The sequence below is a fragment of the Hyperoodon ampullatus genome (assembly GCF_949752795.1).
Source record: "Hyperoodon ampullatus genome assembly, chromosome: 7".
NCBI lineage: Eukaryota > Metazoa > Chordata > Mammalia > Artiodactyla > Ziphiidae > Hyperoodon > Hyperoodon ampullatus.
The window spans coordinates 112,785,366-112,811,074 of NC_136920.1; the positions used below are offsets into that span (position 1 = coordinate 112,785,366).

At 34.7% G+C, this 25,709-nt stretch overlaps 1 protein-coding gene across 3 annotated transcripts in view; it reads right to left on the reverse strand.

The window, feature by feature from the left end:
- Positions 1–960: 960 nt before the first annotated feature.
- CNTN5 (contactin 5) overlaps positions 961–25,709 on the reverse strand; it is a gene marked incomplete at both ends in the record, with an annotated part of 772,249 nt that continues 747,500 nt past the window's right edge. For all 3 annotated transcript variants that reach the window (XM_079707897.1, XM_079707896.1, XM_079707895.1), the window contains 4 exons: positions 961–1,064; positions 5,244–5,412; positions 13,586–13,698; positions 14,413–14,599. In XM_079707897.1, coding sequence (XP_079564023.1) covers positions 961–1,064; positions 5,244–5,412; positions 13,586–13,698; positions 14,413–14,599 — 573 coding nt within the window. The remainder of the gene's footprint in view (positions 1,065–5,243; positions 5,413–13,585; positions 13,699–14,412; positions 14,600–25,709) is intronic.

Genomic DNA, 25,709 nt, shown 5'->3' on the forward strand with positions numbered 1-25,709 from the left:
CAGAACAGATTTTCATTGTCCTTAAAATTATTTGCAGTTAGAAGAAAACCTTGGGCCTAATACAACACTTTTTTTGGCAATGAGTGGGGAAATGGGGAAGCTCTGTCCCATATTCATTTCATTTTCAAGTTAGCACCCTTGGCAGCATGTCAGTATCTGCAGCTTTTAGTGATCATATATATATATATATATATATATTTGTGACTTTATATTTTGTTATTAAAAATAAACATTTACTATACTTGCAGCTAGATAACATAGTACTTGATGAAAAACAATAGCACTTCAGTTCATTTTGACTCACTTTCTATTTACCTTGCACTAATGTAAATGGCTTATTCCCTATCCTAATAACTTGCTCTAGGGATGCATATAGAAGAGCATATTGACAAATTTTGCTATTTCACTATGCAATCATACAATATTTTTTGAGAAAATTTTTGTGTACTTATCCTATAATGGACCACACAGTTGAAGTATTTTTTTATATCTCCTGCTGCTTTGTCAATCGGAATAGTCAGCCAAAGGAAAAATGAAAAACAGTAGACTTGGAGTCTTAAGCAAATTTTTCATTCTCAGTTTTGTATTTGTGTTTGAAACAGATCTGCTAGAGACCACTTGCTTAACAAATGGATGGCACACACTCAGGGTCATCAGATATAAAATCAAATTCCAACATACTCAAAAAGTAAATAATACATTTGACAGAAATTACCTTTGCTTACAAAATTTATTACATACAATCTGCATATTTTTATTGGACCAATAACTGTCCTCTCCATTTACAAAAAACAAAGAGAAACCTGACGGATAAGTAATATTCCCCCTAACCTCCTGTAAGTGCAACATGTGTAGTTCCAAGTTTTTAACACTTATCTCAAGGTCCTGGGTCTCCACTTACATTACACTCTATTCACTGTTGTTATCAAGCTAAAGCAAAGCAAATTAAGTCTGTAGTTTTCACCAAGAGGTTGAAGGAATCATCAATGCCAAAAGCAACGTTACTGATGATGAGGACGTGGAAAGAGTGTGGAGGGTTGACTGAGCACTCGTGATTTTCCCACCTGTGGAAAAGAGAAGCATTATATGGACAAAATTATTTTGGTTTTGCCTGAGCTAGAAAAGAGTTGTTTTAGGTATGTTAAGATAAATGAATGCAACATCAATCCTCCTTCTGATGAGAGCGTTCCTTGTGCTTATGAAACAAGATGTTGTCTGGGGTTCTCAAAAGGTATATGGAGGGCAGAAGTCTATATGGAATATTGTGTTAAAAAGGTTGTGTCATGTCGAACAAATACACCTAATCAGAAGATTCAGTATAATTTTCAACATGATGCACTGACGGAAAATATCCCAAATTCCAGGTATGAAAATAAAATAATTTCTATAGTACACAGTTCAGGAAATGGAGTAAAAATAACTAGCAAAAGTTTGTGGCAACAAGAATTCATAATTTATTTTTTACGTAAATTTTTAAATTTAATAATAAAATATTAATTTATTAATTTACTTATGGGTCCTTGATTGATTTGACTGTTTCAATTGAGCAGGCTTAAATTATAGATTCTCATGCCAAACTTGTTAAAGAAGAGACATCTTTCATTAATCTTACCTCTACCCAGGAGAAGTTATTCCTTCTTGAGACAAAAACATTGTATTCAGTTAATGTATTAGGGTGGTTTCTTGATTAAACTCACTGATTTGAATGTATTAGTCTGAAGTAGTTTTGATAGCTCCATAAATTCACAAACTAAGTATGGCTCTTAGACCTAACTTCAGGAATGGTTCTTCAAGCCAGAGGTCTTTGGAAGTATCATCATCATGATTGATATTTAATGAATGCTTATTATATGCCAAGTACTGTACAAAGCCCTTCTTACATGTTATTTAATTTGATCCTCACAACATTCCTATGCAGTAAGTGCTATTATTTATCCTGGTGTTGCTGATGGTACCAGGGCTTAAAAAGATTATAGAAACTTGTTTAAAGTCATTGAGCTAGGAATTAGTGGAAAGAGATGCTCTTATATGTTGTCTCTATTAAAACAATGATTGGCTTTGATTAAAACCATGATAGACTAATAATAAAATGTATGAACTGATTTTTGGAATTATCCTTCTGTCACGTTATCCTCTCTGACCAGACTGAGTGTAACAGGATTCTGGGTGTGATTTTTGTTACAGAATAGAGTCTAAATTTATTTTTCAGATGCTTCTTTAAGAGCTGAAGTAACTTTTGTTTGGTAAACTAAACATATACACACTCTGAAAGCAGCAAATCTTCTTTCCTTTGAAAACTGTTACAGCTAAAGCACTAATAAAAGCTATTATTCAACATATTGGGGAGTGTTACATATATTTCAGCTTGTACAAAGTGGGGTCATTGTGAAGTGCATGGCCACATGTGAGCTATAAGAAAGGCATGATGACAAAGCCTCACTGGAGTGGTATGTGCATGCATAATAAATGACTGTGAAAACATTCTTTCTGTTTATTTGAGAGTGGCTGCATCCTTGTTAAGTCAACTAACATGACATTTTTCCAAAAAAAACCTCACTTTCATAATGCTAATTAGGATCTATATCTCAAATTCCACATAGAATCCACAAAGCAAAAATATGCTATTTCAGCATAGCAAAACAAAACAAAACACAAACAACAACAAATATTGGACTATGTTCTAGTCCCAGATATAAAACTAATTAACTATTTCACTTGAGCAGGTCATTCAACTTCTTAGGCTTTTGGTTTTTGGAAAAAGATAAGAATGAAATCAATCGTTGCTCATGTTTTATCGGTCTAAGAAAATACCATGAGATTTCACTTCATTAAAACTCAGGAAATGGGTTGTACTGGCCAAAGTGTTTTATTAACTAAAACATAAAAGTTGATAAATTCTTTTTATGGAATAGAAGTTACAAGTTAATTAAAATATAAATGGGAGAATCAAGGTGTTTGTAAGTACTTTCAATCTTGGGGCTGATATTATTTGGATGATACTTTAGAATCTGATTGTGTTACAGTTGAAAGGAACCTTGGAGAGCCAGAGAATAATAAAGTACTTAACTCATAAGTTTGTTAGGAGAATAAAATAAAATGACATATAGAAAGCACCTAGCACAATGGAAAGAACACGACCAGAGCTCAGTAAATGCTCTTTGTATTGTTGTTATTAGAAATGTAAGACTTATCAAGCAAGCAGAGAGTTGTCATCTTTTTCACTTTTCAGAAATAATATTTAGTTCTTCCATGTGCTCTTGAAAATCTGAACATTTCAATTGTGAATGAATCAGTGTACAGACATTATTACCTTTCTTGCTCTTGAAACTATAATTTTATAAGTAAATCATAAAGTGTATTAAATTTATGTGTGGCCACAATATATTTAAGTTCTCAGGTCTTTTCACCTGAATTTCTGAAAAAAAGTCAGATTTTCTGTATCGTGTGATTTTTATTTTTAAATGTTCATTTTGAAATAATTTTAGATGCACAAAAAGTAGTGAGAATAAAATAAAGAATTCATCCAGATTCCTTAAATGTTTATGTTTTATCTTCTTGCTCTATTATTCTCTCTATATATACATACATTTATTTCCTGAACCATTTGAAAATAAGTTGAAGACATGATGTACTTTTACCCCTAAATATTTTAATGTGCAGACCCTAAAAATAAGATATTTTCATGTATACAGTACAATTTTTAAAAACAGGAAATTAATGTTGATATAATATTATCTAATTTACAGACATTATTCAAATTTATCAATTGTCCCAATAATGTCCTTTATCTCATCTTATATTTTTATGCAAGAATCTACTTACCAAGTATTATGGCAACAGCTTTTCCTCAAAGTTTCAGTCTATCTTATTATTTTCTCCACTATGTTTTCCTTCTATCTCACTTTGTGGCATCAAAAAAAAAAAAATCTTAAGAAATGCCTCTGGTCTTAACCTAAGTTGAGCAATACATTGAATATAATAAAGCCACATTCAGAGTTCTATAGAATATCATTGGATACTTCCCTCTAGGTTGATACTTCTGCTTGAGAATGACTGCTCAATAAATAATATTCATAATTACCTATTAATTAAATGTACATTAAACATTTTAATACAAGGCCTTAATAAAAATTGCCCAATATTTTCTCAATGAGACATTTGTTTAATGAAATCTTTCCTTTCTTTTCTGACTACCTCAATGAAATGACTACTTTCTTCTGAATTTGTTAAATCTCCCTTCCTTTAATCAGTTTTCTCTTGCTGGTGTAATAATGATGACAGTGGGGTTGAACCCTGGTTCCTCCCCTTAGTAATAGTGTGATCTTAGGCAAGTTACTTAAATTTTCTCTGTAAAACAAGAATAATACAACCTACCTCAAAGATTGTTAAGAGGATTAAATAAGATGATGTATGTAAAGCACTTATGACTGTGCCTGACATATAGCAAGGGCTCACTCAAAGCTAGAAATTATTAATATTGCTAAGAATAACAATGATGCTCAAATAAGTTCTAGAGATCTAATATATAGCAAGTGATTATAATTAATAAAACTGTAATATATACTTGAGAGTTGTTAAGAATGAAGATTTTAAATGTTCTCACTACAAAAAAGAAATAGCGGTTATATGATGTGATGGAGGTATTAGCTATATTTTTGCAATAAATCTGTGTACATATTTGCAATATACAAGTGTATCAAATCAACAGTTGTACACCTTAAACTTATACAATGCTATATATCAATTATATTTCAATAAAGCTGGAAAAAGAAAAAAAAAAAAAACAAAGATATTCAATGAAATTTATAATTTATTTTGAAATCCATAGACACAATCAAATTTTAAGTTAAAAAACATTCCCTTTAAACTTTCCTGTCCCTCACTTTCCATTATCTAATGACAATAGAGAAATGGGTATAATATATTAAATTAGTGCAATACTGGTTAAAAGCAATAATGAAAAGCACAAATGACCAGCAAGACACTACTTGAGCTCAGGATAGACAGGGGAGTTTCACAAATAAAGATATTTTAATGAAAATGTTAACTCTTTTCTAGCCCACAGTTGTGAGTGGGCTGCCATGGTTTGTATTAATTGGAGGATCATATAGCAAATCCGAGTAAAATAAGAGAAACTCCAAAGTCTCTGAACCATGCAATCCATCGTGTTAATTTTGATGAGTTTTACACCATCTTAATATTGTTAGTGGTTATCAGATTAAACCTATTGTGTCAAAACTTACCTGAATATGAAGAGACCCTGATTTGGGAGCTAGCGGTTCCATCCCCTCCTTCACTGCATGCTCGAACTTCAATAATATAGACTCCAGCATCAGGGAGTGGGACTACTGCTTGAGCTTTCTGTGTTTCAATAATTTGACTGTTGCTGTGACCCTCTTGCCTATAAAATACCTGGGAATAATATCAGATGTTTACACATTTGATATTCAATCAAGGATTTCAAATGTTTATTGACTGCCTTCTGTATGTCACATTCTGAGCTAGGTACAGGGAGCTTACAGCTTAGATAGTTATGTAAGCAAATGCAATGTATGTGTTATATGCAGCAATAGAAGTATACATAAGGGGCTATGGGAATACAAAAGAGAGAGTTTAATTCCATCTGGTGGTTTAAGGAAGGTTTTTAGGAGAAGGTGATGCTGAGCTAAGTATTTAAAGATAAGTAGAGTTCACCAGTTGGAAAAGGCAGGAAAAAAAGTCTACAAAGAGATAAAAGAAGATTAAAAATACATCTAAACAATAAGAAAGCAATAGCATTAGAAAACATTTGAGAATAGTGAGAAATTGAGGCTAGAGAAGTAGGTAGTGAGGGGGCAGATCATTGAAAGTCTGTTATTCCTGGTTCTTGAGATGAATAGTATTCTGAGGGAGTACTCAAAGCTGTCATCTTCAAATCATCTGAAAGGAGTAATCAGAAAATTTGTTAAATACATCAATAATAAATCCTTAACAATGTAGAAGATAGCTGAAAGCTTAAAATTATATTGAGTATTTTTATTTTTACTTTTGTGTTTGCCTTTTGGTAAATTGGCATTTGGATACGTTGGGTAGCCAAGTTAAATGTTTTTGACATCTGTTCATGGTACTAGAATTGAACATGTATTCATGGCAAACAGAGTTTTATAACTATAGATTAGGACACAGAATTATCCTGTGTTTACAGGTCAGAAAACTAATGTCATAGAGATTATACGATTTATACAAGATCATATGGCTAGCTGTAGAAGCAATTGAATTGCAAGATTAGTATTCAGATGATCACTTCAGAGGTGTTTCACTGTATTATACTGTTTCTATGCATTTGCCCCCAATAAACTTGTGTGTGTGTGTGTGTGTGTGTGTGTGTGTGTGTATAATGGTCGAGTAGCAGCAGTTAAGATTTTAAATGCATTTGCATTGTTTCATTGCTTTTGTGCTTTTATCATAATTGTTAGTATTATGATTGCTTTGCATAATGGAGAGAACAATGCCTTTGCAGTCTCACGGATCTGGATTCAAAACAATCTCTTACAAAACAAAACAAAAAACAATCTCCTACACATTCCTGTCTGAGCAAATTTGAGCATGTTACTAACCTTTCTAAATCTGAAGTGCCTGTACTGTATAGTAGAGATAATAACACCTATTTCATGGTTTTGTTAGGAAAATGCATATAAAATGCCTAGCACAGGACCTGGTAAGCTTAATAAGAGAAAGCGACTTTTTCTGTTGCTATTATTGTTCATTGTCAATGGTCAGTATTTCATTTGCATCATAAAAGATGAACTTCCTTGGGAGACTAGACAAAAAATTATAATACTTTGTGTTTATTAAAAATGTGTTTTGAACTTGAACTAACCTACATACAAGAAAAATATACTTTAGAAAAGTAATATTTTCATATATTGAAGTGTGTCTGTACTCGATCCTCCTTTCTGCATTCCGGTAAAGTATGTTGCCTCCATTTACTTTCTCTATCTTTCATGGATTTAAATTTAATTCGGAGTCTTGGGAGAGAAGTAAATTCTCTGTAAAAGTATAAAATACGTGCAATAATTCTATCTACTGAAATTCTTATAGGGAAGGATGCCATAGGTTTAACATAGTTGGGAAGTGGCAAGAGCAACATCAAATATTTTACTGGGTATCTCATGTGAGTTAGGCACAGTGCTATATGCTGGAGATTCATCAGAGAATAAGACTATATGGTCCCCTCATGGCACTTACTGTCTAACAGTGGAGACAGATAAACAGTGCAATCGAGTGTGCTACTTGCTGCAGTAGGAAATATATTTGATGCTATAGCCATGTACAGAGTGGTACAGATTTGGGAATCAGAAACATTTCTAGGAGGATGCCTATAGCACGTTCTTTTGGCTTTAAAAAATGAAAATTGTATCAGAATTTATGCTTCTCATTTTGACTGTAGCAACATACTGAATTAGAATTCTGTTCATCCACATGAGGTAATTAGAAAGCAAATTTATGGCAACGAAAAAGTATGTAAATTGGTGAGGATTGGCAGGGGATTGACTATTTTAGAGGATGTTGTTATTATGGTTCAATAAATTACAATTCTTATGACAAAGAAAAATGCAGTCAGTAATGCATATCTAATGTGGCTGTAAAATCCAGAGTTGAAGAAAAATTTGTGGATCAGTTGAGATTTAGGAACAAAGGTAAAGGCAGGAAAATATCAGTTAATGGTAGCAAAAGAAGTTTGAGATTAAGTGTGGTTTTTAACAATACATCCAGGGAGATGCAGTGCTATGAGTCAATAAGTAGGTATACTAAGTGAAAAGATACATTAAATTAATGGTTAGTCTTGTGTGATTTAGAGAATCTTTGCTCATTTTAAAGTACTGATTTAGAAGACATGACTACGAATGAGAAATATGAGAAAGTTAAGGAGTTATCAAGACATGTCAGAAAGAGTTATTGACAGTGAGAAGACCAGGGAGTACTTTGAGAATCTGGACATTTATAGATTGGAAGTTGCAATGATGGCTATCTCTAGGCATAAAGAAAATTGTCTATTGTCAAGACTATTCTCAAATTCTACTTAAAAAACTTAGCCAAAGAGATGATCCTAAACAAAAAATTAGTGCAGTCCTGTTATTCTCGAAGGCATGATCTAGAAATGACTAGTTTATATGTCTGATAGTAACAATAATGGTGTGAGTGTGCCTAAAAATATAACAGAATAAATTTTTGCTAGTTTCACCCACAAGTGTCATTGGAAGGATGGATCCTATTAAATGGAAGGGCTATTCACTTGCTGAGCATCTTGGGTACAATTGTTCTTCACAAAAGTGGGTGAGGGATCCAAAACCCCAGTGACAATGTGTGGGTGAGGAGGAATCAGCAAGATAGTAGAATCTAGGTGCAAAGAAGGTGGCAGGCTCAAGTACCAGTGAGAAGCCACAAGCTGTAGGGTGACTACAAGAACTTTTAAGAACAGGACTTCCTATGGCAATTTTCAGATGTTTGTTTGTATGTTGTGCCTTTCACTCTATCTCCCACTGACATTTCCATAAAGTCTTCTTTGTATATGTATATACTTGACATTATACAAGCCATTTCTGTTTTAATCTTTAAAAAAATATTTTATGATGAAAAAATATAAGCATAATCAAATATAGAAATGATGGTATAAACCATTATATATGATCCCTGAATTAACTTGTAGGGATCACAGGAAAGAGGCTGAGTCCCATATTTGGAGTAAGTGTAAGATAAAGGAACAGCTGTAAGATACAAGAAATCAAGGAGACCAGAATGGCCACAGACCTTAGGCTCCCTGAGAAGCTGGAGAAATATAGGGATGGACTTCAAAGATCCACAGGCTGTGGAATACAATTTCAGTTCAAGTGTACCTATATCTCAGGAGTCTAGAAGGCCCTAAATGATATCTAAATGGAATAAACAAACAAAAATTTCTGTCTCTATTGATGGATCATATAATAACTAGTAAGCTTTGAGCCTGATTTTCCCCATACTCTCCCTAGCTCTATAAATATCAGAAAGTAGAGGTGAGGGAGAAGATGTATGGTGAAGAGGTCATATATCTGGGAAAGGATATTTCTAGATATAGACAGAAAAATGAGACCCTGTTTTCTTGATATGTAGGCTGAAGCCCTTATCCTGAATTTCCTCTGAGTGCTTTTGTCTTCCAATGGACAGAAATCTGTCTTGGTGGGGAAGGGGATATTTGCACAAGGGAAAGCATAGCCCCTGTGTATTTAGCATTTATTTTCTCTTTCACTTAAGTTTAAGTCTGTATAAGGAGAATAAGGTGGGGATAAGATGGCTGTTTTACTTTATAATCTTGGTAAGTTTCTTTCACAGTACAAAGAAAAAAATTCTCCATTCTCAAGATCATTAAGGAGAATTATGGCTAAATATACTTTAGTTTTGTTATTGGCATTTCTTTGGAAGTGGTAGTAACAGACATAACATGTGCCAAAATTAGTAAGGATTCTAGATTCAGACCCCAAGCTAGTGGAGTCATAAAAACAAAGTTTTCTTCATTTAAAAATACTTATTTGGGAAAAATAAGTTAAATTAGGAAATTTCTTTGAAGTTTTTGTTCCACTTTCCTGATTTTATATATATATATATATATATATATATATATATACACATATATATATATATATATATATATATATATATATATATAGAGAGAGAGAGAGAGAGAGAAAATATGTAGCTAATCTGAATTGGGAAATGTAAAAGAAAAAGTCAAATATTAAAATGACCTGAAGAAGTTATGGATATTCTAAATAAACTCCCAAATTTGACTCATATTTTTAGGTGGGAAGCTATTTTGTTTGAGTGGAAATAATTTGTAGCCAAGTCTACAAACGACAATTATTTTCCAGCATTTTTCTTGTTCTTCATGCTTCTATTCCTCTTGCTTGTTAATAGAAGCTGTGATACCTTAAAAGTATTACTATTAAATCTGGAATTCTTAAACAAAATCCCAAGAAGTCCAAGTTCTCTTGGACAGTCTCAAAGAGCAGTGAGAAATTTCAGTACTAGATAATTCTATTTATCTGAATAGATACAATTTTGATGTGTTTCCTGTGACACTGTCATATATGGTTCAATTCCATCGTTCTTTCACTATAATGTTGGTCACTTTTGAAGTCCCTGATAAGATTTTGTGGTGGGGAGACCTTCTTTTTCTCTTAACAACTTTGAACCAATTTCCCTTGTTATTGTATCTTTCTCTGGTAATATCTTGTCCTTATGTATGTTGCTGACACCTCAATCTGTGGAATCAAGTAAAGGAGTAAGATTCATGCTTCCTTAGAAAATGGATTTGTCTAATTCCAAGCTCTGCTGTTTGTGTGTGTGTGGTTTATTTTTTTGAGAATACATTGTATCCAGTATATGATATCTTAACTATAAAAAAGAAGAGATTAATGGATTATTTATTGATCAAATCTATGGAACAAATCCATTTTTCTCCATATTTATCACATTTCAATCATTTTCACAATCTGGAAATTTTCTAGATGAGGATTTTTTCTTAATTCATCCATCTTAAACTGGACTTGATATAAAACATGGAATATACAATCCCTGCACTTTAAACCTCAGGCATTAACTCCTAGTTTCCAGCTTCAAATTTACATACCATGTATATTTCTAGTGATCTCTTTTGCTTTTACAAGCAAAGTCACTTGGCCAGGACAAAAAGTAAAAATAAATTTACTTTCCTTTTGATATTGCAATTAATCGTGGAAGCTCTCTCTTGCCCTGATTAGCAGGAAATCCTCTACTGCAAAATTTCCAAGAATCTCAAGAGGCAAACTTAGTCTTAATACAGCAAGCTTACCTCAAATTACCTCATGGAAAGAGAAAAGATTAGTGTGTTGACATGTCCCTAATTTTGTTAATTTTTTTTGTGACAGCCACACACAATTATGTTTAAGAAGATGGGGCTCACTAATACAGTGGTGCCACTCTTGGTCTGGCAGTAGTTTTTTTTGGGATGTAGTAGGAATCAAAGTCTTCTCCCTCTGAGTACCATACTAGCCACTCCATATTTGTGTGAACCTCCCTCCAGATGGTACATCTCTTTCACTGCATGCAGATCCTTGCCTAAGGCTGCAGTAGTTCTCCTCCAACTCATGCTCAGAAAAGGGGGCTCCAAGCTTGTGTCATCTGGGTTCCACCTCTTTAGTAAATATTCACAGCTACTGTTTCTAATCCTATTCCTGTTCCATTATGCCTGTGTCAATAGGAGCTTTTGTGCTTAGTCACCTGCCCTGTGAAAACCAGACCTTCCCAGGAGAATCCAGGCTCTATGTTAAGCCTCAATCATCAATCTGAAGTCCCCTTTCCCTTGCAGGGCCCTTTGTGTCATTCCTGCCAGTAAGTCTCTAACTGGGGATTAGCCCATACATCAGAAGTTGTAATAAGGTTTAGTTGCAGAAGAACAGGCTTTGAGGTCTCACTCCATTTGTTATCAGCAGAGTCCTTTCTTAGGTGCTAGATTTTCCTTCTCAGGGACATAAGGAGGTGAGACCATTTCAAGGAAATAAAAGAAAAAAATCCTCTGTCAACATGTACCTACTTGTCATTATTTATACAACTAAGATGGGCCATGTTAGTGATTACCCCCTCCACAACAATGTATTCTAGGTGACTTGTGCTGTCTTCATTGAGACAGAACTAGCAGGCAAATTTTAAAGATCAGTTTTTTCTGTTAAAATATTTAAAAATTCCACCTTACTAGGTGGAATTCTTCCAATAACAATAAGAAAGACAGTAGCTATTTTTCAATGAGCACTTCCTATATGCTAAGCATTTTACACAAATTATCTTACTTAATCCTTAAAATAATCTATATAATATGTTATTATTTTTGCATTTTTTTGAAGTTAAAATGAAACTCAAGTTAAGCAACTAGCTCAAAGTTACACAACTGGGATTTGAACTGAAATCTGTCTGGCTCAGAAGTCAATGCTCTTTTCCCATTCCACCACAACACATAGGAAGGCCATGATAGGAAAAACACACAGCTGATAATACACACTTTTGAGTAATCACATAAAATACCTCAAGTTGGGTCAAAAATTAATTTATCCACCCACTCTAGAAATGTTAGGGATAAAGAGATGAGTAAGACAGAGGCCTTGCTTTCAATCATATATAAACAGGTTGGGGAGACAGTCACATGTAAAGAGGGGAGCAATGGCAGAGGTAGAAGTGGCAAATGCGAGCAACAAGGAGGGTCATCCCACCTGGAAGCCCTATGCCGAGGCTCATATATTCTCCAGGTTGTATGGTATATCTTTTCTCACCTGAAATGTGCCTGAAGCCAAATGGCTCTTCTAGGCAGTCATATGCTTTTATCTAGCTCTTTCTTGCGTCTATTTGCCTCTCCAGTTTGGGAGATTGTTTGCCAGAGTTCTAATGATATTAGATTGGTTCTCGGATGGTCCATCACCATTTCTGGCCAGACTGCTATCCTTAAGCATTGAAGGATATCTTTGCCTTAGAATACAAGTTGTGAGAATGAGGGGAAGGATGTGGAAAGAAGAGGACTAAGAGAAGGATACAGAAGATGGCACATCTACCCTCCCCCCAAAGATCAAATTCAATACCCACGAGGATTAGGACAGATTTGAGTGTGAGTGTTTAATTGTGAGGATGTCTATGATCCATAGCAATCATAGTCTGTAAGAATTGCTACAGTTTGTGCCTTAAGATATTCTTAATGGGAATTATCTAACTTAAAAATATATTCCATTTATAACTTTTTCAGTTTTTAGCTTCAGAATTTTAGCACTTTATATACAAAGTGCTGTGTTACCATCTCTGATAGTTGAACAGCCACCCAAATGATGCTTGTCAGTCAAATATTATCACTGAAATTAAAAAAAATCTGCTATAAATAATATTCCACTAATGAATCAGTATGAGTTTAAGACAAATAGAATCTGATGTCATGGAAAAAGAATTTGAAATTCAGCCAATTCAATATATTGACCACATATTTTAAAATCAGAGACAAAGCTGTTTTTGAAAAACAAACTGCCTAAACATTTTTATATTTGCAGATCTCTTGCTGGCACATAGCAGGATGACCATATGTGAAATGTTGTATCTATTTTGGAGCTTGCTGTCTCTCTCCATGGTCTCTTTCCTATCCCCCGTGCTGAAACTAGCATTTTTTCTACTTGTGTTTCTTTGCTAATGGAAAGTCTTTCTACTCAAACTATGTAGTCCAGTCTTTTCCATCTGCCAGGACAGTTTGTCTTTGGGAAGAGAATGCCAAAACTCTCTAAGTTCTGCTTGTCCTGACACTGTTTCATGGAGCCATTTTTACCCTGTATTCAAATTGTTGTCTTCCCTACCCATTCCCTTCTTGTGCCTTGTGTAGCTGAAACTGATTTTGATTGCTTTGGATTACCCACGGCAGGAAGGCTCTTTCTAAGATACAGGTAGAAAAATGATTGAGAAAAAGATATGTATGTTAATAGATCTTTATACACCTTTTAAATTACACATCCTCACGTTAGCAATTTTTTAGATGAGAGTCTATCCAAGAGAGTGAAAAAACACTGACCTTGTAGCCCATGACTTCAGACTCGTTGGCTAATGGTCTGACAGGTTCCCAGTCCAGAGAAAGCTGAGAGCCTTGCTGCTCCCACCTGAGGTTGTTAGGTGCTTGACTTGGGGCTACAAAATAAAAAGTGAAAGTGAGTGGACGAAGAGTCTTAAATACATTTATTCACTTAAATCCTTGTGAGTATTTCAGTCTTTTCTTGTGCTCAGTCTTTTCTTGTGAGTATATCAGTCTTTTTTAGTTGACTGGCACCATAGGCTTCTTTCCAGCTAGAGTCAGATAAGGAAGGTTTTGCTCCAGGAGTGTCTTTTTTTTTTTTTTTTTTTTTTTTTTTTTTTTTTTTTTTTGCGGTACGCGGGCTTATCACTGTTGTGGCCTCTCCCGTTGCGAAGCACAGGCTCCGGATGCGCAGGCTCAGCAGCCATGGCTCACGGGCCCAGCCGCTCCGTGGCATGTGGGATCTTCCCAGACCGGGGCACGAACCCGTGTCCCCTGCATCGGCAGGCGGACTCTCAACCACTGCGCCACCAGGGAAGCCCCAGGAGTGTCATTTTAATAGCTACTCTGCTGAGCTTTTGAACCTGAATCCTTTTATCTCCCTTCTGTGTCAAAATCGCTTAGCCTTGTTTCACAGGAAGATAACCCTTATCTACTATGAATACAACATTTTCTGAGCTAGTTTTGGAATTCAGATCTAAGCATTGAAGCAAGACTATAAATCAAAACTCGTCTTCAATTCTGCTTTTTATGTACCTCACATGGCTTTCAGAAATGTTAAAAGATGTTTCCCTTTTGTCTGAAACAAACAAAAAGCCCAGGTCACTTACGGGATTTCTTTGTGGTTGCACTCACTTCACTGCTAGGTGGCCCATATCCAGCTCCATTATAAGCTCTCACTGTGAAGTGATATAATGTATTTCCTTCTAATCCTGTCAGGATGACAGATGACTCATTCCCCCTAGTTTTGATGGTTTCTGCTGCATCTTCTTGTTCCATGTCTTTCCGATAGCCAATCTGTCAACATGAAAGATTAATTTTAAAGTTTCCCCTGTGCTTATGATTGTTGATTTTTTTTTTTCCTTTGGATGTTTCTCAAACCGATCCCTGGGAAATCACTCCTGTATCATCCAATTAACAGGTTCTACTAATGAGGCTAAAATCACTGTCTTGGCCACTGCATAATTTGCATCTGTGTAAACCGCAGCAACTTAGCAGTACTCAGCAAAGCAACGAAAGGTGCTACCTTGTACCCTGGTAGTATGAAGAATCATTCAAAGGAATTGAAGAAGTTCTTTTCTCATAGGTCATCAGAACCATTTCCCATTCAAAGCCATGGGGCTTTTAATGAATTATTTGAGAAAGAGGCATGAGAAATATTTCCTCCTGGGCCCCACACAAAGGTGAATCACACAGCTGGATGGATTTAACAGAGGGGAGGCGACAGAACACTCATGATAATTTGGAATTGTTTAAATGCAGAGAAATGGCTTTGCTAGGATATGGGAGGGCGGCAGAAGGGAACAGCTCTTTGTCAAAGCACAATTTGTTCATTGAGGTGGTCTTCCCTGGTTATGAGCTCTTGGTGGCTGGTCTCATACAGATCTTGACCCCTTTATGAGATTCAATAATTATCTCTGTGTACCTAAAGCTTAACCTTACTGGAATTTAGCCATGCATAAAGGCACAAGAGAGTAGTTAATTTTCCCCCTACTTATTTATTGTGGTAAAAATAATGGAAGAGTAATTCTTCTTTCTCCAATTAATTACTGTGGTGAAAGAAGTGGACTGCTGCAAACATTTCATCCTCCTTCAAGTGCTTTTTCTACTCTGCAGGCTAGAAAACCAAACATCACATTTTCCAGATTCTGGTTTACCTAAGGTTGATGCTACAAAATTTGGGCAGTGAGGAGTTTGTTTGGAACTTGAGATATTCTGGAGCATGCCTAGGACTACCAGTTCCTTGGGGCCATAAGAAGTCACTGTAGGCTCCTACCTCTCAGGAAAAAAAAAAACATTTGAGTCACTGTACCGTTTTAAAATGCGTCTACGAGCCTAGATGATGGCTAAAGACAAAGGGAGTAAGAAATGGGTAGAGGAAGAAGAAAGTTACAAATTATAACTGCAGCCTTATGAAATGAAGACTGTAAGAACCATATTTTCTTCCTTATACTGTTTTATATCTAAATATTAAATAACCTGGGCCCCTTCCTTTCTTGTGATAGAGTGTTGTGGGTAGGTAAATTTCTAATGTAGTTCATTACAGGCGATGGGCAGATGGACTAATGGAAATTTCCTTGGCTCTCCCTTTTAGGGAGATGGTGGGTACATTTTCATTTGTTTAAGAGATATTTGCACAATGGAGCATTGTCATTGCCAGTTGTTGCTTTTGGGGAGTTGTTGAATGGGAAGAAGGATGTGTATGGATGTTGAGTAACCAAAGGGATATGGTACTTTAGCTTTCAGCATCCATTTCACCCTCATTCTAGTGTCTTCCTGGACTGAAGAAATGCAAAGATAAGAATCATACTTCCAAGACTCCCTTGCAGTTAGGGCTCTGAATATGTTTTAGGCTTAACCAGTCAGATGCCATGCCTGGTATTTGAAAGTAAAAATGAGATGGAGAGTGAATTTCTACAAATTCTGTTTCTTTTGCCTATGAGTTTAGTAATGGAGACATTATTTTTCCTTTCCCCTCCACCCCCTGACTGTAGCAGCAAAAATGAATGGCTTATTTTCTAACCATTAGCTTTATGGGAGTCAAGGAGCCAGACACAAATCATTCATCTTATTGGTACAAATTGTAGTAAATATGGTGAGATTCTGGAGCAAGCAGTAATAGCAGAGGCTTCCAGATCACAGAGGCTTCCTGAATGAGGTGCCATCTTGTTCATGGTGGCTTCCAAACCATGACAGTGGAGTGTGGGACTAGGGATGGAGACTTCCTGTTTTGAGAAGACAGCAGTGTCTTCCTGGTGGCTTAGTCTTATTGACTAGCTTTAACAGTTTCTCTTGAAAGATCACCCTGGAGTCTGGTAATTTAACTCAATAATTTTGTAAACCATTTAATACTTATAATAAAACACTTCTAACTTAAACTAGATAGAGTAATTTAGTTCTTTACAATTAAACACTGCCTGACACACCTACACAGATCTTGAATATGAATATATATATAGATATAGATATAGATATATAGATATGGTTAACAAGATAATCATAATCAAATTTCTATTTCTCATCCCTGTCTCTTCATAGATTTGAACTGGCATACAGCTGAGTGACTGAACTTCAGAAATTTGTTTGATTAAGCTGAAATGCTCTAACACTGCCTTGTGTACTATGTTTGCCCCATTAGTCCCAATTCCAAGAACTAACTTATCTTGCTTGGTCTCAAGCATACTTTTAACTGAAGAAATCTAAGTTATTTTCAAACTACAAAATTTGATGAGATGTTGTTGGATGAACAAATGTGTATCTTTCTCCTTCCCAGTGATATATCTGATTTCTAGGTCTCTGCTTCAATTTTCTTTAATTGGCTAGATTATTTTAAGTTAGTTAAATGTATATATATATATTTGAGGGAGTGGAGTGTGATTAAATTCAGCAAATTACAGATTTTGATACAAACACAGATTTCAATACAAATTCTGGACTTCTAAATATTGAATTCTTTTTGACATCTTTATTGGAGAATGATTGCTTTACAATGGTGTGTTAGTTTCTGCTGTATAACAAAATGATCAGCTATACGTATACATATATCCTTATATCCTCTCCCTTTTGCATCTCCCTCCCACTCTCCCTATCCCACTGCTCTAGGTGGTCACAAAGCACCAAGCTGATCTCCCTGTGCTATGCATCTTCTTCCCACTAGCTATCTATTTTACATTTGGTACTGTATATATGCCCATGCTACTCTCTCACTTCGTCCCCACTTACCCTTCCCCCTCCCCGTGTCCTCAAGTCCAGTCTCTACGTCTGCGTCTTTATTCCTGTCCTGCCCCTAGGTTCTTCAGGACCATTTTTTTTTTAGAGTCCATTTATATGTGTTAGCATACGGGGGGTGTTTTTCTCTTTCTGACTTACTTCACTCTGTAATACAGTCTCTAGGTCCATCCACCTCACTAAAAATAACTCATTTTTGTTTCTTTTTATGGCTAACATTCCAATGTATATATGTGCCACATCTTCTTTATCCATTCATCTGTCGATGGACACTTAGGTTAAATATTGAATGTTTAATTTTCTGATGAATCACCACAAAATTAAACAACCCAAGTAAAAGATAAAATGTTCGGAAGTAACTGATTGTGAGAAAACACAAATACTAGCTGCACCAGGTAAAACCTGTGATAAATCTAAAAACTCCACACATTATTTCTCTTTCTGGCATACTGAAAAATAGAGCTGGAGAAGCTACGACCTTCATAGTGAAATAATAATTTTATTTACTACATTTTTTTTTGATGGAGGATAGGGTAAATCAGAAAAACAGAAAAATATTTGGAGTTTAACATCATGCTTAATTAGTGATTCTTAACTTGGAATTGATGTAATATAGTATTCATAAGTCACACTGCACCTTTGAAAGTTGAAACTTCCTCTTCATTCAATTTATTTCATCATGATTCAATTCTATCCTGATGATAGAATTTATCAACCTATAAACTTTGAACTCTGTATGAAATCACTTGAAATGAAGTTAAAAACATTTAAAAAGACATAAATATCTGAAACTGGAAGAATAGATAACCTGCTATTTTATCACCCTCACACAATTGGGGATTTTTTTGTGTGTGTGTTTATCCCTTCCTGTATTTTTTATTACATATAGTTAATATAATTATGTACCTACTTTTCTTCTCTAACATTATAGTCACATATAAATATTTTTCCATTTTTTATATCAATACTAAAAGTCTATCATATGCCTTGTGTACCAAATATCATTTAACCACTTTTCTATTGTGGAACATTTGGGTAGCTTCCAACTTTTCCTCTCTTAATTAAAATGTTTCCACGAATATGTTCATGTACATTTTTTTCCACATATTGGAATAATTCCCAAGAATAGAATTCCAGACAGGTGATTGTGGGGTCTAAGATTATTGAAATTTTTTGCTTTTGATACAAAAATGCCACACTGGTTTTCAAATAGTTTTTACTAATTTTCATTTCCAAGAAAAGTGTATGAATCTGAGAGATATGCCATAATGTTGCAAGCTTTAGGCACATCATGGTTTTGGAGTCAGAAAGCCTAAATTTTAATCTTATTTTTGATATCTATAAGCTTCATATAATGGGACAAGTTACTTAACCACTGAATCTCTATAACCTTGTTTATAAAATCCTCAGTTTTATGAACAGTTTTAGACAGCTCCCTTATTGTTACCCAACTACTTGAACGATTTTGTTTCTTGATGGTTTAACATTTCTGATTTTTGTAATTTGTAAGTTTGTTTCCTTTTATGCTGTCCTTCATATTGTTTTGTTTTTTGACTTTGTTCCTCCAAATTATGTAATATTAATAGTGGCAGGCAGGAAGCATGAATTCTGAGTCAGCTGATACCTTTAAGATTGTAGATTTTAACCTAAATCTAGATGGCTTTTCTTAGTAGATAATCCATTTCTTTTTCCAAAGTTGATTCTCCATAATGATGATTTTAACTAAGCAGATAACATATTCAATTATCTGATGTGATGATTCTAAGATATCCATGTCGTACACAGTCTGGTTCCCTTACATGAAATTACAGGATCTAAAATCCATGAATGCTGCTATAGGGAGTCAGTGGTTACTGGATGAGCTATGAACATTCCCCTACTTCCCAGTCTTCATTCAGTCATATATATAATCATTGAAGAATTCTTCCTAGTATTTTATATTCTCCTGTCTGATTTTTGTTACCTGTTAGATTTTAAAAACACAATTCTTAGCTCCTGTATTCTCTTGTTTCTTATAATTTAAATTGCACTCAATGATCACTGCTCATTCAATAGTGTACTCTCTGAATTTAATAAAGACAGCTCTACTTTCTGCTGTTATTTAATGTTGCAAAACAAAAATCCGATTTTTGCACCATTGAAAGTAATTTATTCTCTAGACTAGTAAGGCTAGGTTTTTTTTTTTTTTTTACTTTATTTATTTTGGCTGTGTTGGGTATTTGTTGTTGTGTGTGGGCTTTCTCTAGTTGTGGTGAACAGGGGCTATTCTTCGTTGTGATGCATAGGTTTCTCATTTCAGTGGCTTCTCTTTGTTGTAGAGCACGGGGTCTAGGTGTGTGGGCTTCAGTAGTGTGGTATGCAGGCTCAGTAGTTGTAGCTCATGGGCTCTAGAGCGCAGGCTCAGTAGTTGTGGTGCACAGGCTTAGTTGCTCTGTGGCACGTGGTATCTTTCCAGACCAGGGCTCAAATCTATGTCCCCTGCATTGGCAGGTGGATTCTTAACCACTACACCACCAGGGAATCCAAAGATTAGAGTTTTAAAAAATAATCAATATGCACATTGAAATGTAAATATTTTACCATACTTTGAGATCTTCAAAACTATTAATTTAATTACTTTAAAAAAAAACTGTTTTGAATATGTATTATTTACCAAGCACTGTGCCTGCAGGCAACTGGGGTAATGGTGAGCCCAAAAAGACATTGCATAAGACTCATCAGAAAAAAAAAAAGGAGAAGACTCAAATCAACAGAATTAGAAATGAAAAAGGAGAAGTAACAACTGTCACTGCAGAAATACAAAGGATCATGAGAGACTACTACAAGCAACTGTACACCAATAAAATGGACAACCTGGAAGAAATGCACAAATTCTTAGAAAAGTACAACCTTCCAAGACTGAAGCAGGAAGAAGTAGAAAATATGAACAGGACAATCACAAGCACTGAAATTGAAACTGTGATTAAAAATCTTCCAACAAACAAAAGTGTAGGGGCAGATGGTTTCAAGGTCGAATTCTAAAAAAAAAAAAAAAAAAACATTTAGAGAAGAGCTAAAACCTATCCTTCTCAAACTCTTCCAAAATGTAGCAGAAGGAGGAACACTCTCAAATTCATTCTACGAGGCCACAATAAGCCTGATACCAAAATCAGACAAAGATGTCACAAAAAAAGAAAATTACAGGCCAATGTCACTGATGAACATAGATGCAAAAATCCTCAACAAAATAATAGCAAACAGAATCCAACAGCACATTAAAAAGATCATACACCATGATCAAGTGGGGTTTATCCCAGAAATGCAAGGATTCTTCAATATACACAAATCATCAATGTGATGCACCATATTAACAAATTGAAGGATAAAAACCACATGATAATCTCTATAGAAGCAGAGAAAGCTTTTGACAAAATTCAAGACCCACTTATGATAAAAAACTCTCCAGAAAGTGGGTATAAAGGGAACGTACCTCAACATAATAAAAGCCATATATGACAAACACACAGCTAACATCACTCTCAATCAATTATCTCAAAAGGTGAAAGCATTTCCTCTAAGATCAGGAAGAAGACAAGGGTGCCCACTCTCATCACTATTATTCAACCTAGTTTTGGAAGCTTTAGCCATGGCAATCAGAGAAGAGAAATTAAAAAAAAAAAAGAATCCAAACTGGAAAAGAAGTAAACTGTCACTCTTTGCAGATGACATGATACTATACATAGAAAGTCCTAAAGATGCCACAAGAAAACTACTAGAGCTAATCAATGAATTTGGTAAAGTAGCAGGATACAAAATTAATGCACAGAAAACTCTTTCAGTCCTATACATCAATAATGAAAAATCAGAAAGATAAATGAAAGAAACACTCACATTTTCCTTTACAACAAAATGAGTAAAATACCTAGGAATAAACCTACCTAAGGAGGCAAAAGATCTGTATGCAGAAAACTATAAGACACTGATAAAAGAAATTAAAGATGATACAAACAGATGGAGAGATATACCATGTTCTAGGATTGGAAGACTCAACATTGTAAAAATGACTATAGTACCCAAAGCAATCTGCAGATTCAATGCAATCCCTATCAAACTACCAATGGCATTTTTCACAGAACTAGAAAAAGATATTGTACAATTTGTGTGGAAACACAAAAGAACCTGAATAGCCAGAGCATTCTTTCTTGAGAAAGAAAAATGGAGCTTGAGGAATCAGGCTCCTTGACTTCAGAATATACTACAAAGCTACAGTAATCAAGATAGTATGGTACTAGCACAAAAACTGAAATATTGATCAATGGAACAGGATAGAAAGTCCAGAGATAAACTCACGGACATATGCTCACCTTATCTTTGATAAAGGAGGCAAGAATATATAATGGAGAAAAGACAGCCTCTTCATTAAGTGGTGCTGGGAAAACTGGACAGCTACATGTAAAAGAAAGAAATTAGAATACTTCCTGACACCATACACAAAAATAAACTCAAAATGGATTAAAGACCTAAATGTAAGGCTAGACACTGTAAAGCTCTTAGTGGAAAACATAGGTAGAACATTCTATGACATAAATCACAGCAAAATCTTTTTTGACCCACCTCCTAGAATAATGGAAATAAAAACAAAAATAAACAAATGGGACTTAATGAAACTTAAAAGCGTTTGCACAGTAAAGGAAACCATAAACAAGACAAAAAGACAACCTGCAGAGTGGGAGAAAATATTTGCAAATGAAGCAACTGACAGAAGATTAATCTTCAAAATATACAAGCAGCTCATGCAGCTCAATATCAAAATAACAAACAACCCAATCTATAAATGGGTGGAAGACCTAAACAGACATTTCTCCAAAAAAGATATACAGATTGCCAACAAACACATGAAAAGTTGCTGAACATCACTAATTATTAGAGAAATGTAAATCAAAACCACAATAAGGCATCACCTCACACCAGTCAGAATGGCCATCATCAAAAAATATAGGAACAATAAATGCTGGAGAGGGTGTGGAGAAAAAGGAACCCTCCTGTACTGTTAGTGAGAATGTAAATTGATACAGCCACTATGGAGAACAGTATGGAGGTTCCTTAAAAAACTAAAAATAGAACTACCATATGACCCAGCAATCCCACTACTGGGCATATACCCTGAGAAAACCATAATTCAAAAAGAGATATGTACCCCAATATTCATTGCAGCACTATTTACAATAGCCAGGGCATGGAAGTTACCTAAGTATCCATTGACAGATGAATGGATAAAGAAGATGTGGCACATATATACAATGGAATATTACTCGGCCATAGAAAGAAATGAAATTGAGTTATTTGTAGTGAGGCAGATGGACCTAGAGCCTGTCATACAGAGTGAAGTAAGTCAGAAAGAGAAAAAAAAAAAAAACATATGGTAACACATATATATGGAATCAAAAAAAAATCGTTCTGATGAACCGAGGGGCAGGACAGATATAAAGATGCAGACGTAGAGAATGGACTTTAGGACACAAGAGGGCAAGGGAAAGCTGGGACGAAGTGAGAGAGTAGCATTGACATATATACATTACCAAATGTAAAATGGATGGCTAGTGGGAAGCTGCTGCATAATGCAAGGAGGTCAGCTTGATGATTTGTGACAACTTAGAGGGGTGGGAGGGAGGCTCCAGAGGGAGGGGATATGGATATATATGTATACATATAGATGATTCAGTTTGTTGTACAACAGAAACTAACACAACATTGTAAAACAGTTGTACTCCAGTAAAGATTAAAAATTTAAAAAAAATAAAATGTAAAAAAACCCACAAATGTTACATTTACATTAGAATAAAAATATTAAATAAGGATAAATCTAAGGAAAGATTTGCAAGGTCAGTATAGACAAAGATCAAAGAAGGCTTAACAAAAGAGGGATATAATTATCACTTATCATATATTCTACCAAAATTTTTCTCTATACTCAGCTCTATTCAAAACAGACCCAAACTGCAAACAGACCTAATGCCCATCAATGGAAGAATGATAAATAAATTGTGGGATACTCACATATGAAATTTAGGAGAAAACACATAACAATATGGATGAATATTACTGATATAATTTTGAGTGAAAAATGTGACATAAAAAGCTCCATACGATTCTCAAAACTAGTAAAACCAATCAGAAGTCAGGACACTGGGTTTTTGTTTTTGGTGGGGGTGTGGGGTTTAGAATAAGGATAATGACTATAAGAGACACATGGTGATTCTCTAGTTCTTAGTAATGTTTTGTTTCCTGACCTGGATTGTGGTTACACAGGTATGTTCACTTCGTGATAATTCACTGAGATGTAGATTTATGATTTGTGCACTTTTCTATATGTAGATTAAAAAAAGTCTTACCCTTTGAAAATAAAGTCTCAGCCATTTTGTAATTAGCAAATAGTCAATTAGTAATTGGCATTTTTATAATGCTAAGCATGTCTTTTGCAAAACTTCCTTTTTGTGCGTGTTCAAACACCATATAATATTTCTATATTTCTTAGTATAGTAAGCAAGACCATGTCTGTATCTATCTCTTCAACACCCATTGAATTAGGACCTCTATGCCACAAGTATGTTGTCAGGAGCTTAAGATAAAAACCCAACCCTCAAAAGGAAGATTATGTTGCAGTTTGGTATTTCTCATATGGGTCATTCTAAGAGAATGTCAACAAAAATATTCCAAGTATTTGTAAAATTAAATGGGTTGATGTCTACATTTGTTATTTTATTTTTTGCATGGATGCTTTCTGTGTACAAATGTGTATTACATAACAGAGAGTGAGATTGTGGATGGACATGATGAGCTCAGGATGGCTGCGTTTAGGAGTAAAGAAAAAAAACATGTTTAGAGGTCACACAGTAAATTACCATTTGTGTCAAAGAGTGAAAAAATAGGAAATACTTTTGAATATGATAAAAGATATCATCCATACATACCCTTTTGGTTCTTCGTGTGGGTAAAACAATATATTCAGGCAAATATTTTAATCTTTTTGAAAATAAAATGGTTTATAAAAGTTTTAGTAGGAGAAAATATGAAATGTGGTTTGGGTTAGAGAATTTTCTCCATTAAGCAATTTATTTAGAAGTAAATGAAACAGAAACACTGTATACACTGAGTTATTCATTACTTTCTAAAAGAATTCTACAGGGTTGCCTTTCAATAGGACAGGGGAAGGAACAATTTAAGCAACTGTTACATCTTCAAGTTACTTCTATAATTTCCTTTTGATCTGCTGATTTTTTTAAAATCATAAATAGTTTTAGTTAGCCTCCCAGTCTCTGAAAATAACCTAAGAAGTAAATCTAATGATAGGGACATGAAAGCTATTTGATTTTTCAGAGTCCGCAGAATTTCAGAAAAGGGAGTGTAGAAGTATTTTCTTCTCACTGTTTAGTTTTTTATATTCTTATTTTTATATATTCAAAACAAAAAGCCAAAGGAGAATCTGTACAACAGCTGCTACCCACACACCATATGGAAAATAAAACAGCCTTTGTTTTAGCCTTTTGGTAACTGGTTTCATTTTGGCTTCTTTTCCCCCTTTAATTTATGTCTGAAATTCCATTTTACACACACACACACACACACTCACCCTTGCACCCTCTGCTATACCAATTAAGTGCAATCTGCCTAGTATGAGTTATTGTCAAACAGCAGTGAGGACCATTTTTTTTAAATTTTTTTTTTTTTGGTCTCCTGCTTTGATGATTAGAGTCAGCTCATAAAATAAAAACAACAACCTCATCCCTTTTCCCCTTAAGAAATCCCCACTACAACTTACTTTATAGAGCAAAACACAATTAGTGTCTTTTCAGTGCAATGAATAAGTGGAAATGACTTTAGTGACATGTCTAAAATGAACTTCTGAGTTACATACCCTCTGGAAGTTCTAAAATAAATACATGCAAGTGTTGAATATAGCCTGGGAAAAGGAGTCGCTAAGGGTGTGTGTGTCTATTAGTGAGAATTGTAAAATGGGACAAGTTGTTTTGTCTTTTGTTCTTCTTCATAATAAGCATGAAAAAGTTAAGAATTAGGACTAGGACACTGTGTACTTTTCCCCCTGCTACAAAAATACATTGTCGCTCATTATTGAAATGAACACAGCCATTAAAAAATATACTTAATAATACTCTTCCAAAAAGGTCACAATGAATACAAG